The sequence below is a fragment of the Oikopleura dioica genome, chromosome 2, assembly GCF_907165135.1.
Source record: "Oikopleura dioica chromosome 2, OKI2018_I68_1.0, whole genome shotgun sequence".
In the NCBI taxonomy this organism is placed as follows: domain Eukaryota; kingdom Metazoa; phylum Chordata; class Appendicularia; order Copelata; family Oikopleuridae; genus Oikopleura; species Oikopleura dioica.
The window spans coordinates 9,332,096-9,345,418 of record NC_137292.1 but is presented as its reverse complement, the minus strand read 5'-3'; the positions used below and the strand labels follow the sequence as shown (position 1 = coordinate 9,345,418).

The following is a 13,323-nucleotide window of genomic DNA, read 5'->3' as shown; positions in this document are numbered from 1 at the left end:
CAAGGGAATACGCCCTAGATCGAACGAGCAAGGCCAATCGGTGCACAACTCGATGCAAGGCTAATTGGTGCGAACCCGCGCTTTTAATCAAACATTTAATGCATGAAAATAAAGATATATTCCTTGTGACTGCCATTAAGGTCATGGGATAGGAAACGACGAAAATCGAAACGTGAAAAAGTCACAGCAATCAAAGACTAATTATTTGATATAATATCTCCTCAAACTGATCGATAAGAGCGACTTCGCCACTTGTAAGTGAAGAAAAATCGGCTTAGAAAAAGGCGATTTATCTCCATTGATTTTCTGCATATAGATTTATTGAAAATTGTCAGAACAATGTAAAGTGAAGAAAGGGAATATCTTATTCTGGGTATAATAATGAAGAAACAAGACGTGCACATTTGAGGAAACAGGCAAACATTCGTATATAAAGATAACCAATAGTAAACTCAAGAGAGACAAACGAGTACAGTATGAATTCTTATTGCGTGGTACCGTGGCTGATGCTGAGTTTTTCAAGTGATTCAGTGGATTCTGATGCTAGGTAGTTGTTGCGGCTCCAGTCAAGTTCGAAACTGCTTGAAGCAGGGCGATTTTGCACTTCTTCATCTTCAGGCAAGCTAGAATTAAATCGATGAAACAGGTGTGGAATGAACCAATTTTAGGCTAAAATTTGGCTAGAGTGGCGCACTTTTTCAGCAAATAAATAAGAGGTTGAATCATGGATCGGGCAAGATATGGAAATCCCCGATCAACAAAACGAAGAAAAAAGAATCAACGAAGCGATGGAGAACTACAACAAATTTGAGTCCTTCACAATAAATTTCAGCTAAAAAAGTACCTTTGAAGTGTGATTGTAGAGGTGTCTCCTAAACTCCCACAAGGCGAATCATCTTTTGCCAGTGGGGCGAGTAGAACAGGAGAAGATGTATCCTTTGGTCCAGATGAAAGCCTTTCTAGCGCTTCTGGAGACTTTCCGATAGGTCTTTCTCTTTCTTGTAGCTCTGTTGTCGCACTTTCATCTTCTTTCTTTTTGAAGATCGAGTTGACCATCATCTCTTCGTCAGAAATCTCATCTTCCTCCTCCATTACCAAATTATTTTGCAGGTCTTTAGAAGCTGGGTCCGTCTTTAAAACTGGCACTGGGTTATTCGAAGGAGCCACTTGTTCTACACGGAATTGGGACTGTTGAAGGGACTGCATCGACATGAAGGAGTTTGATAGATCGTTCTTTGTATTTGCTTGAAATTAATTTCAGTTGAATCTTGTTTATCACATTCGAGCCTTACCGAGTGATAAGGACAACTCCTGCTCTTTTAGAATTAAATATGGAATGTTGAAGAATTGGTAGATCATATTGAGCCCTCTTCCAGAAGTCATCGCGCTTTTGCAGAAGTAAACAGGAGCTATTCGAGATTCAGATAGCTTCTGTAATCTTTCAACGTCGCATTTGTCGACATCAGCTTCTTCTGCGTCGATGAAATTGGCTAGAACAAGGACGGGCAAATTACGGGGAATGTCAGGAATGCGTTTCAGAATAAAGTCCATCTAAAAGCATTTTTAGAAAGAGATTTATTGAATAAAGTTCACCTCGAACGGCTCAGTTGCTTGATACATCAGAATAACAGCAGCTGAGCCCTGTAAATAACACTCTAAATTCTCGTCTGCAACTTCCCATGCGTCGACTTTAATGACATCTGTAGTAGCTCTGTAATTCCAATTTACAGAGACTGCCGCAACTGGCTCCTTAGTTTCAGTATATTCTGCTCTGTGTGGCAGCCCTTTGAGACGCCTAAGGAGAGACGATTTGCCTGATTTTCTTCGGCCGCTGACGAGAATTCTCATATTTGTCGATATTCCTAAAGAATCAGAATGATAATTCTCTTTATCATTAATAAATAAATAGCTAACCACTTACCCTTGCTTAATTTTGCCTGCAGCTTGGGCGAAACAGGCTCTGGGCGTGGTGAGCGAGCATCGAGACTGCCCGAACTCGCACCTGCTGGATTTATCTTCTTTTTGAACGCAGCAAACATTTCTAAAATCAAACACAGGTCGTTATAAAGAGTTCCAAAGTACCGTTCGTCGATGACGTTTAGTTTATCATTTCCCGCTAAAATTTAATGTATCTAAGAAAATCTCCCGTTGCTACAACAGATTTTCATGATTCTCTTCGGTTATTTCGCGAAAGTACTAGTTTTGACGAGATCGGAAAGAGTAGGCAAATATTTCTTAGTGCGTAAATATCAAAATTTAGCAATTGCTAGTAAAAGATTCTTCCCACCAGGCGATAGAGAGTAACATGATGTCGCTACTTTTTGTCGGTATAAAATCAAGGGGCAAATCAGTTTTCCATCAAAAGTATTCAGATAGAAAATCAAAAAATGAAAGACTACAGAAAACCGCTTCTGAACAGCCCAAAAGCCGTGAAAAAGGCAAAAAGTACGACCTCGTCGGGAAAATCGTCAGAACATGGCAAAACGAAAAAAGTCGCCTACATTACGATGGTTGATGGAAAACCCAGAAAAATTTACTCGAAGGTTCACTGAACTGTCTCTCGAACTCACTGTGATAACTTATTACTACTGATAACGCAAGCTTAAATGCTGAAAGAGCCCAATAAAAAAGTCCTGTTCAAATTTAAGAAAATAACATTTATTCATACAAAAATGGTAGTAAGGCAGAACGTGACAGAAACAACAATTCGCATGCTCTAAGTTCAATATAAAACCAGTATAAAAGTGCAATAAGAAGCAAAAGTACAAAGAAGTAGTACTAATGAAAATGGAAAGTTTGAAAAGTTGATTCGATACAGAAAGAGAAATTTGATGATTTTGAATAAGAACTAAAGTTGAATTTTATTATAGCTGCTCAAGCTCGTAATTCCGACTGGATTTCTTTTTCTTGCGACTTTTCTTCGAAGTCCTTGGTCGAGCAGAAGGCATGATTGGGTCGCCATAAACAAGATATGCTTGTTCCTCGTCGAATTCTTCTGGTTCAGGAGGTGGTGTTTCGCGACGTTTCATCATATTATTTCCAGTGTAAGCTGTTTTAAAAAGTTTATTGAAAAAATTCTCCTTGGAAAGAGCTACCTATTCCTTTGACTTGCCACTCGCCGATCATATCATTCCAGCTCATGTTTTCTTCTATCAGTTGTTGCATTTCTGGCGGGATTAGTCTCCTGATGATGAGTTGCTTCAGTTGCAGACTTTGTTCTAACTCTCGTATATTATCTTAAAAAAATTAATTACTGACGCACTATGTGTGATTTTGATATTTGCGAGGTTGTAAACTGTTATGGGGCCGATACACAAAAATTATCGTCAAAAGAAGATTTCGTTTATTGGGTCATATGTGGTGAGAATTTGTCTTACCGAGCATTGACTCTATTTCTCTTGCATTTTCGGCTTCGATGTCAGCAAGTTCTGATTTGGCAGCGTTGAACATTGTCCAGATTTTCTTCAGCTTGCGGGTCTTTTCGCTCGCTTCTTCTTGCAGCGAAGAGTATTTTTTGTTGATGTCTTCTAGAGTAAAGTCGACTTCTACGATACGCTTTTTCATGTCTTCTTGGCTCGCGATTTTTTGCTGTAGCTCTCTTTAAAATAATAATACAGAAGTCTTTATGCCCCTTATTTTTACTTGTTACTGTCTTCCAATAGTTTCTGTTGCTCTTCATCTTTTTCCAGCAAGTTGACGCCGCCGTGCACAACTTTTTGATTGATCTGCGCCATTTTAGCTTCAAGTTCGGCTTGTTCACTTTCGGTCTTTTTGATTTCAGCTTCCTTTTTCTTCAGTGAGTTCATTGCCTTGAGCTTGTCTTTCTCCGCCAGTTCACGATCTTTTTCTAAGTTTTCTCGCTGCTTCATAATTTCTATAAAAAAGTAAAAAAATAAGAATTTTAAAATAATAACATACCTATGCTCATTTGTGCGAGTTGATCAGTCGGTACTCCGCCGCCTTCTCCAACTTTTTCCAGTTGTTTCTTTAGCGCATCAAGCTCCTCTTGCATTTGCCTCAGCAGCGCGTCTTTTGGATCCTCATTGATGACTGCCGAGTTCTTGATGTTCTTCGCTCTATTCGCATATCTCAGCGTAGAAATAGTCTCCTCGAAGTTGTAATTTGCCGGCCCAAAAGTAGCAATCATGAGCGTCTTTGAATTGCCACCAAGGGAGTCCTGAAGCAATCTGGTAAGCTTCGAGTTTCGATAGGGGATGAAACTTGATTTTCCGTCGACAAGAGCGGATATAACATTTCCAAGGGTAGATAGCGAGAGGTTGATCTTGGTCGCTTCTTTTAGTCGATCTCCAGTAGCGCCCGTTTTCGCTTGTCTTTCACTACCGGCCAAATCGACCATGTGCAGCTGTCCTTTTCGTACGCGCTGTTGTCCATCAGGCCCCTTGTCCATTGATTCGATCGTGATCGTGAAAATAGCATGAGATCGGGAGGAGTCGGCATTCATCAGGGTCGCTCCGACTGATCTGTTTTGGTTTCCTTGAGACATAATCTTCTCCATGTGCTCAGCTGAGTTGACAGCGAATTCTTTCTTGTCCTTGACGTAGATTCCGACATCTGGGCGCTCCTTGATTTCGAGGCGCTTTTTCTGATCTTTCCCAAGAAGATCTCGGATTTCTTCGTTGTAGATTTCGAGGTAAGAGACGCGAATGAGAAAAGTATGATCTAAAGGCATAGATGTGAAACTCAAGAAAAATAGTTTTCGACTTACCAGAATCGCCAATTTTCGAAATATGGCTGAAGATATGCGCGAATGAGTTGGGAATTATTCCCTTGAGCTCTGGATTTGAGCGCACGCCTTCCATCGTAAATGTTTTACCAGTTCCAGTTTGACCGTAAGCGAAAATGGTTCCATTGTAGCCCTCGCAAACGAAATCGACGATTGGGCGAGAGGTGAGATTGTAGACGTCGACTTGCCGGCTGTCTTTTCCGAAGACATGGTCGAATGTGAAAGACTTATAAAAGTGAAAAAAAGGCAGAGAAAAAAGAATACCTTTGGTGGATCATTTGGCCGCTCAATAAGAACCCGACCGTTGACCTCGTCGCACTGAACTGCCTCTTTGTAGCCCCCTGATTTTTCTTTAGAGTTGAGGGGTCTGCATCGAACGATAACTTTCACATTATCGCTCATTCTTAAAATATGAGTATGAGAAACCCGTGTAATCTTTCCATTATTGCACTTTTAAAATGATGAACTACAGAATTCTACGACAAAAATAAGGCACTTTTAACCCGACGAAGTATGAAACCAGGAGTGAAACGCTTGAATAGAATGTACAGACAAGTTGCGAAGAAGAATGCCAGGCAAAGAAAGAATATGAGTTGGTCAGTTTTCTTTCTTCGTTTAAGCTTAACAGATCTTTGAGATATCTCTATTTGATTAATCCTACCTTTTCCAAAAGGCGTTTAGAATTCTTCAAATGATCTGATCCAGACGCCAAGTCTCCTTTGGTCCCTCTTAGAACATAACTAGAATCAACCAGCTGTTCCTGCGCTCTTTGACCCTGATTCAGAATGTTTCCAACCAAATGGTTAACCTGCCGCAGTCTCGTCTTTGCTTCACCATTTGATATCTTTGGGCCGCTTTTTGCCGCTGGTTTTTTACTGTTGTCTCCCAGAAGGCTATTTCGGTCGAGGTTTTGCAGTCTTGCTTCCGCGCTCTTCATTTTCAGCCTCAAATCCGATTTCAGTTTGTTGTATGATTCTCCTAGCTTTTTCGATGTGAGGACCTGGTGATCGTTGTCTAAACAAACAATCCGTTATGGACATTTTAACTGGTCTTTAACTGAACTAGCAATAAAGTTTAAATTAATTTAATACCGCAATTGGACAATTTTGGACAACCTAAATATAATCAAACGCTTTATTCGCTGAAATCTTAAAATTCCACCGGAGATAAGCCGGCTCCGAAATCGTCATCGGAGATAAAATCGTACTTAAAATTAATCTCAAATCTGACGAGTTCACTTTGTCAGAGAAATTCCGACAAAATGAAGCTATTTCACCTGTTGTTATCAACCGTCTTGGCGGGGAAGAAAGACCGACATAAAGGTGAGCTTTCTAGTTAAAATTTGATGATACTATAGGCTATAGCAAATATATTAAAATAATTCAGCTGCACCGTTCGACGACGCTGAACTGGAGCAATATGGAGATCTGAGCAAAAGAGAATGGAAGAAGATCTTCAAAAACATCGATCCAGAGATGGAGGTTAATGAGGAAGAATTCTTTCTCAAATTCAAGCGCCAGGTTTTCAACTCTGGTCGCTCTGATAAGAGAAGACGAGGCTTTGAAGCTGACGAGTTCAAGCTCCGTTTCCCAACAAACCAGTGGGACGTAGATGGAACTTGTCCAGACAGCGTTGCTGCTGAGGCTTGGGATTACCCATTTGGCGATGTCACAATCGAGAATCGAGTCGTCATCGTCGACCGAAGTATCGATACAGGAGTTGTACGAGTCCTAACTGGAGGAAAACTCATTTTCAAAGATAGAGGACCGACCGGGAATCTCATAAAATTTCGAGCACTTGCTTTGAAGGCCGAAAATGGTGGAGAAATTTGGGCTGGCTCAAGAAAGTGTCGATATCAAGGAAAACTTGATATTGCGCTTTATGGGAATCGAAACTCAATGGACAAGGACTTCGGAAGAAAGTACTTTCACGCCGATAGAGATGGTGTTGTAGAGGTGCACGGAAAAGAAAAGTGGCATTGGACGCATTTGGAAGATCATCTTTTCAAAGACTCAATTGCTGTCGAACAGCTCAACTGGTCGCAAGATAAAAATAACGCGGCGCCAACCCAACTTCGGGGTCAGAAGCGAATGGTTTTTCACGTCCTCTCTGCTGAAGGAGATTTGAAAGATACTTTCAGCATCAATAGCGGAAGCACAATTTCTGAAGAGATTCAGCAAAAACTCAATATAGAAAACCTGAATCAAGGTGAAATGGTTATTTTCTTTACTGATCTTCAGTACACTCTGACGGCGCCTTTCCGTGAGCTTCTTGTTGGACTTGGCTTTGAAAACTCCGCTTTTTCTGAGGCATACAGTACTTTCCACAAGAAAAAGTGGTCTCAGCTCGCAGGTGTTATTAATACAGCGAATGGAGAATCAGATCTAAAACTATCTATTCCCAACGAATGGAAAGCACCAGCCGCGCTGTACATTAATGTTGGGCCAGTTCCGCTCGGAGGTGAAAAAGAAGGCTTTGACTTTGTACTTAAAATGAAATCGCATTGGGGAGACTCTGCGATCGAGACGATGCCGATATCTGAATTCCAAGAAATACTTGACAACCCTTTCGGAAGTGCTACTGCAATTAACTTTTGGAATGCCTTCGAGCAGCGTGTAGAGTACTCAAGTTCAACAGCTTGGCAAATCCCTAAAATCAAGGTATCACATGACATTTCTTCCTGGGAAGTTGGGGACAAGATTGTGATTGCTTCTACGGACCAGGATCCATTACATTCTGAAGTCTTCACCATCAGGCCATGCGATGATTGCACTAGGTTCGAGATTATGCTAGACCGACCGGCTGACTTTACTCACTGGGGTCGAATTGATCAGCGAACTGGCATTGATCAGAGAGCGGAGGTGGGACTTCTTTCAAGGTAAGAATAATGCTCAAAAATAAGCAAAAAGAAATCGTATTAGAAACATTCGATTCTACGGAGAAATGGAACCGGTCTGTGACTACGCTAGAACTCGAGAATCGCTGAACGAAGATTCCCCTAATCGACAGGTCAACTGGTGCCCATATTTTGCAGAAATGGAGGGTGAAGATATCGACAGACACGGAGCCCACATGGTCGGAACGAAGAAGTTCAGGAACTTCCACGTCTCTCACATTGAGGTCTTTAATGCGGGGCAACCATGGCTCGCTAGATATCCTCTCCATTGGCATCACGCTGGGTATGTTGGCAGAATGGGAGGATACGAAGATCCGAGTTCATTTGAATCCGTCTCTGTTCACGATTGCTTCTCACGTTTCGTCACCGTGCACGGAACTCATGAAGCAACAGTGAAGAACTTCGTCGGATACAATACTGTCGGTCACGGATTTTTCATGGAAGACGGTGTTGAAACCTACAATCACATCACTGGAAACTTGGGCATTGTCGTCAAGCCTGGAATCATTCTTCCAACTGATCGTGATGGGTCGATCTGTGAAGCAGCAAATGATCAATATAACGGCGCTGAAATTGGCCGAGCACCTTGCGAAGCTCTTTCAGTCTTTTGGATGTCTCACGGTGCTAACTGGATCCATGACAACGCTGCTGTCGGTGGCACTGCCGGATTCTGGTTCTTCCATCACACTGCTTCAGAAAAATATCAGTTCGAAGCCATTCCGCCAAGTAAAGAAACTGGTCGCCGAGAATGGAGGAACAACAAAGCCTCTGCTGCTACTTACGGAATCATTCGTTCGGGAACTGTGAAGGATGATGGACCAACTGCATCCCATAACGCTCCCTTCTTGTCGATGCTTCCTGAAGGCGATCCAACAGGACTGAAATACACTGCGATGCCAGAAAAGTGGCAAGACGGCGATTTCAAGCCAAATGAAGATCGAAAAATTGACGATTTGCGACCAAATCTCTGGGAGCGACCAGAGTCAAACTGGGCGGACGAATATTTTGTTGGTTTTAAAGTTCACCATACAACGAAAACGAACAAGATTGAAGGAGCAAACGTCCATCTTGAAAATTGGCAGGTTTCTGACAACGCCAAAGGTTTCGAGTTGGTAACATCTGAGGGTGTATACGGGGCGAAGAAAACAATTACTGACTCAACCTTCGTTGGTTTCACAAAAAACACTGGACACATGCGCTGCTATGAGCTTGATGAAGGAAGCAGCATAAAATCAAAGAGTCTTGACCAGCTTATGGACTGCTCGATTGATGATAAGCCACAGCTTCCTAAGCCGAACTCAGTAGAGGAATATAAATACAGCTGGTATAAGCCATCAAATGATGTTTACCGACAAGCTCCTCTCCCACGAGATGAAATCCAAGGCGGTATCGTGGTATCCGCATCATCCGAACCAACCATCATTTCTAACAACCGCTTCTTTGACTTTTTCCCAGACAGTGCCGGCTTTGGCGCGATCAGAGCACCAATCGTCCCTGGAAACAACTCTCGCTTTACAGTTAACCCTGAAAATGTAGCTCTCCATTCGAACCTTTTCGAAAACTGCCCGCTGATCTTCGGAGATGACAAGTTGAATAATGATAATAAGGCTGATCGTGAAATGTTCGCAATTTCCGATGTTTCTGGTCGGATAACTGGTCATCCCGGATACGTGCTTCGAACAGAGAATCCGTTTATCACCACTGGGTGTGAAACTGGAACGGCTAATGATGATTACCCAGTGCAGTCGATCTACAAACTTTGTCCGTTTTCAACTCAGTTGGGCGAGATCGATGTTACATTCCCAAAACCTATCGGCGGATGGCTAGAAAACAACGAAAACGAGAAAGGCGTCGAATTCGATGAAAGCTCGAAGCTTTCGCTTACCGTTGAAGCGGGGAAAACCGTTACTTTTAGACCATCTCTCGATGCCAATTTCGTTCCAGTTGGTGATATTCACATTGGACTCCAGAACGCGAAAGAGTCAAGTGAATTTAGATTCTCGCTTTGTGTCTATGATGAGACCAGATACTCCGTAAATTAATTCAAGAATTCTCATAACTAATACAAATTAAGGTTCAAGGACTGCGTGAAAAAATTGGGCACAATGGACTTTCCTTCTCTCTCCCTACTTTTGAGGCTGGCATGGTCACTTCATTCGCTAATCTGGCAGCAAGCGCTCTCCCCATAGCCTATTTCTTTGATGATGGATGGATTCATGTTAAGATAACCGAGACAAATGATCGACGAGTCGGAGGATTCTTCGTCGATCAAACTGGTTCTGGCTACGGAATTGCCGATAGCGAAGGAATAGTTTTAAAACGGAATATTATTACACCACAGGAAAATCTTTCAAACTACTCAAGATTATTTTACTACTGGATGGCCTTTTGTTGGCTTAGAAACCGGCTCTTATCCGTTTAGCAACGTTGGTGGAAAACTCAGAATGCAACTCATCGATGCCTACGATTTCGACACCCAACTCTCTGGCAAACAAATTGCCGCCACTGGAACATGTGGAGACTTTGATGACTCAGGAGGTACTTATTCTAACACCGTAAACAGAACAAAAACACGAACAGAACAAGACTAGTAGACTTACCGGGGACAATAGTGTTTTCTATGCCTCCCAAAGTTTGTTTGAAACTCTCGAGTTTTCGCGAAGCATAAACATTAGAATCGTCGATTTCCTCTTGCTTCTGCGAGCTTGAGATGCGTTCCAGATTGTGGATGATCTCCGTGGAAAGGATCGTGCATTTATTTACCAATTTCTCAAAGTCCTCTGCCATTCTGATGAGGAAACGATGATACCTGTTCCGGTTGAACGCAATTTTACGAAAAATATGGCTTTTATTGAGTAAACAAATATAAATCTAAACAAAAGATTGCGGTAGAAAAGGAAAATCAGTAGAAAAATATGAAGAGCTTATTCTGGAAGGAGCTCGTCGTTGTCATCAAAATCATCAAAATCGTCATTTTGGCGCTTTCCAGCGGATGTCTTAGGTCGATAGTCAGCATTCGACGGAACTGACTCCTAAATTGGATATGAGAAGTTGATTAGTTGTACGATGGCTTACAGGTATGTTCACGTCTGGCTCAATCTTCTCATAAACTATTTCAGAGTCCTCCCTTTCCAAGCTGCTTTTCGAAATAGCGCTGCCTGCATCACGCGATTTTGCAGATCCAGCACGGCCGGAACCGATACGACCGGATCCTATTCGGTCATTATTGCGAGTTTTACTGGAGCCCCTTCGTGAGCTTGCACTTTTTTGTCTTCCTGAAATAAAGTTTTATGAAAGCGGCTCATGTGAGATCGGGTGAACTTTAGTTAGCGAAAGTTTTAATGTATTGACTTACCCTTGGTCGCTGATCCCACACGGGTCTCACGAGTTTCTCGCTCCCTGAGTGATTTATCGAGTCGTTTCAGTTTATGAGCAAATTCCTTATATAACAGATAAGCGAGATATTTCAAAATTGGACAATAGTACCTTTGCTTCTTGATCCATCCTCATATCCGTACATAATCGGACCAGGTATTCGAGCACTTCTCTCGACTCAGGGAACTTCTTATGCGTCTCTCTGTATTTTTCAAGCGCTTGGTGGACATTTCCAATCTTTCGGAGACAGGCTGCATTCATAAGATGCCACTTTACTTCATGTGGATCAATGACGGAAGCTCGCGCGAAGTAGTTGGCGGCTTTCTCTGGAAATTGAGACTCGATGTAGTAGCTAGCGAGCCATTCGATGACGCGGATGTCGCCGGGGAAGAGTTTGTAGGAGTCATAGTTGTGCTGAAACATGATTACCAAAAGTGATTTGTTTTAGCATACCTGGAACGCCGACGACTTGTCTCCTTCCTGGTCAAATATAGCTCCGAGTTCTTGCAACAGTTTCGGGTCATTATGAGAAACAGACAACGCTTGCTGAAGCCACTCAACAGCAGCGCTATTGTCGCCCATCGATCGGTAGACGTCGGCAATCATAAACATGACTTGTGGATTTGTTCGTTGAATTTGATGCAGCTTCATGAAGGATTCGAGTGCGTCTTCTTTTCGGTCTACCCGCTTGCAAGCAATGCCGAGGTTGTAAAGAGCTTCTCTGCATTCTGCATCTACTCGTAGGGCTTCCTGGTAGTATTGAATCGAGCTGCTCCAATCACCACTAAAATTTTATTGAAAACATAGAAGAGAATGGTTGAACTTACTCGAAAGCAACCGTATTTCCCTTGTTCACCAGCGCGCTCGGATTGTACTTATCAGCCTGTAGCGCTTTTGAGGCAAATGTACTTGCTTCTGCATTTTTTTGCTGGAGAAAGTAGATGAAGGAAAGGTTGTTATTGGACTGCGAACGGACATTCGAGTCTTTCTTCTCCAAGTTTTTCAAAATTTTTATTGCGGGCTCAAAGCTGTGCTCCTTGAGATATGTCAGCGCCTTGTGAATTTCCAGATCACTCGCAAGCTCCCCATATGGGCTTTGTTTGACTTGATTGACGCACCAATCGAAGCCAGCGGAGAAATTGTGCTCTTCGATGTATGGGGCGATCATCTTCGCCGCTTGGACAATTGTTCGCTCAGCAAGTGTCTTACGCTGTCTTTCGAGAGCTCTAAGAGGGTCGGAAGAAATGGCTTCCAAATGAGCGGCTTCGTTCTTGTCGTCTGTCGCAATTTGATATTTTTCTTCGTCGACGCCAGAGGTGACGTTGAGAAGACGAATAAACGCTCGTCGCATTTTCTCTGCGTCCTTCATCGCGTAGTAGCACATGATCAAATTGAATCCAGGCTTGAAATCGGGATGTTCGGACATGATATGCTCGTATGCGCTGGCAGCGTCGTGAAATTGACCGAGCTTGATGAAGCATGCGCCGATGTTCGCTTGTATCTTGCTTCGCATCGTTCGATAGTGTGATGGGACCTGATCCAGCGCCATGCGATACTGTTTTACTGACTTGGAGAACTCCCGCAGCTTGAAATGAATGTTTCCCATGTTGACTCGAATTCTACCGACATTTTGGAAGATTTTATTCTTCACGATGACTTGATAGGCTTGCAGAGCCTCAGAGTACAGATCATTCATTTCGTACTGAACAGCTACGTTGAAATGAACGGAAAAAGTCAGATCCATATTCTGTCCATCACTGAGTCCACTCGCATCACGCTTCTTGGTCACATCGCGTTCCTTTCTCGCTGCACTCTTTGCGATTTCTAGGGCTCTGCGAGAATCACCTTTTGATTGGCAGATGATTGACTGATCGACCATCTTGGAGATGTTTCGCTCGATCTCGCGAATCCTCTCTTCTTCCATTCGTTCTTCATCTCCTTCTTCTACGATCGTATTTGAGTTCTTCTTGCTCAAGTTGAGTGTAGACTTCTGATATCCAGCGCCAGTGATGCCTGTAGTTGGGCGGTTGTCATTTTGGGGCTTGAAAGCCGTAGAGATGTTTCTATTGCCAGCGCTAGTCCCGCCTCGATATCCTTGGCGACCATGGCTAGTCAGTGCGCGCTTGAACTCCTCATCGTTATCAATGTTCGTATCAAAAGCGTCAGCGCCTTCGTCTTCATAATCAAAGTTCGCGTACGGATCATCCATGCTAAGACGATAAAAAAATGAGACATTTCAGTTTCGAACAAGTTGTATTTGACTGAGACTCAAGAAGATGATCCAAGTATGTACAAAAGACGAGTTGTT

The 13,323-nt window shown here is 42.7% G+C and overlaps 5 protein-coding genes across 5 annotated transcripts in view; 2 read left to right on the top strand and 3 right to left on the bottom strand.

The window, feature by feature from the left end:
* LOC145699732 (GDP-L-fucose synthase-like) overlaps window positions 1–13,323 on the top strand; it is an 81,868-nt gene that overhangs the window by 9,706 nt on the left and 58,839 nt on the right. The gene's annotated exons all lie outside the window — the stretch shown is intronic.
* On the bottom strand, window positions 311–2,043 carry LOC145699726 (uncharacterized). Its single transcript, XM_081776995.1, has 5 exons — window positions 1,922–2,043; window positions 1,594–1,862; window positions 1,293–1,551; window positions 845–1,244; window positions 311–623 (listed from the first exon to the last, which is right to left on the bottom strand). Exons 1-5 carry the CDS (start codon window positions 2,037–2,039, stop codon window positions 485–487), a joined length of 1,185 nt encoding a protein of 394 aa, XP_081633121.1. The 5' UTR covers window positions 2,040–2,043; the 3' UTR covers window positions 311–484.
* LOC145699720 (kinesin-like protein KIF3A) lies at window positions 2,643–5,146 on the bottom strand. The gene is made up of 7 exons (XM_081776988.1): window positions 5,009–5,146; window positions 4,727–4,970; window positions 3,919–4,680; window positions 3,643–3,874; window positions 3,378–3,598; window positions 3,096–3,236; window positions 2,643–3,049 (listed from the first exon to the last, which is right to left on the bottom strand). The coding sequence occupies exons 1-7, from the start codon at window positions 5,144–5,146 to the stop codon at window positions 2,865–2,867; spliced, it is 1,923 nt and encodes a 640-aa protein (XP_081633114.1). The 3' UTR covers window positions 2,643–2,864.
* LOC145699719 (intraflagellar transport protein 88 homolog) lies at window positions 5,176–13,086 on the bottom strand. Its single transcript, XM_081776987.1, has 8 exons — window positions 11,843–13,086; window positions 11,469–11,799; window positions 11,127–11,429; window positions 10,996–11,080; window positions 10,716–10,915; window positions 10,241–10,672; window positions 5,406–5,758; window positions 5,176–5,364 (listed from the first exon to the last, which is right to left on the bottom strand). The coding sequence occupies exons 1-6, from the start codon at window positions 12,937–12,939 to the stop codon at window positions 10,565–10,567; spliced, it is 2,124 nt and encodes a 707-aa protein (XP_081633113.1). The 5' UTR covers window positions 12,940–13,086; the 3' UTR covers window positions 5,176–5,364; window positions 5,406–5,758; window positions 10,241–10,564.
* Window positions 5,996–10,231, top strand: LOC145698155 (cell surface hyaluronidase-like). Its single transcript, XM_081775358.1, has 5 exons — window positions 5,996–6,066; window positions 6,131–7,622; window positions 7,666–9,673; window positions 9,715–9,940; window positions 10,005–10,231. The coding sequence occupies exons 1-5, from the start codon at window positions 6,006–6,008 to the stop codon at window positions 10,229–10,231; spliced, it is 4,014 nt and encodes a 1,337-aa protein (XP_081631484.1). The 5' UTR covers window positions 5,996–6,005.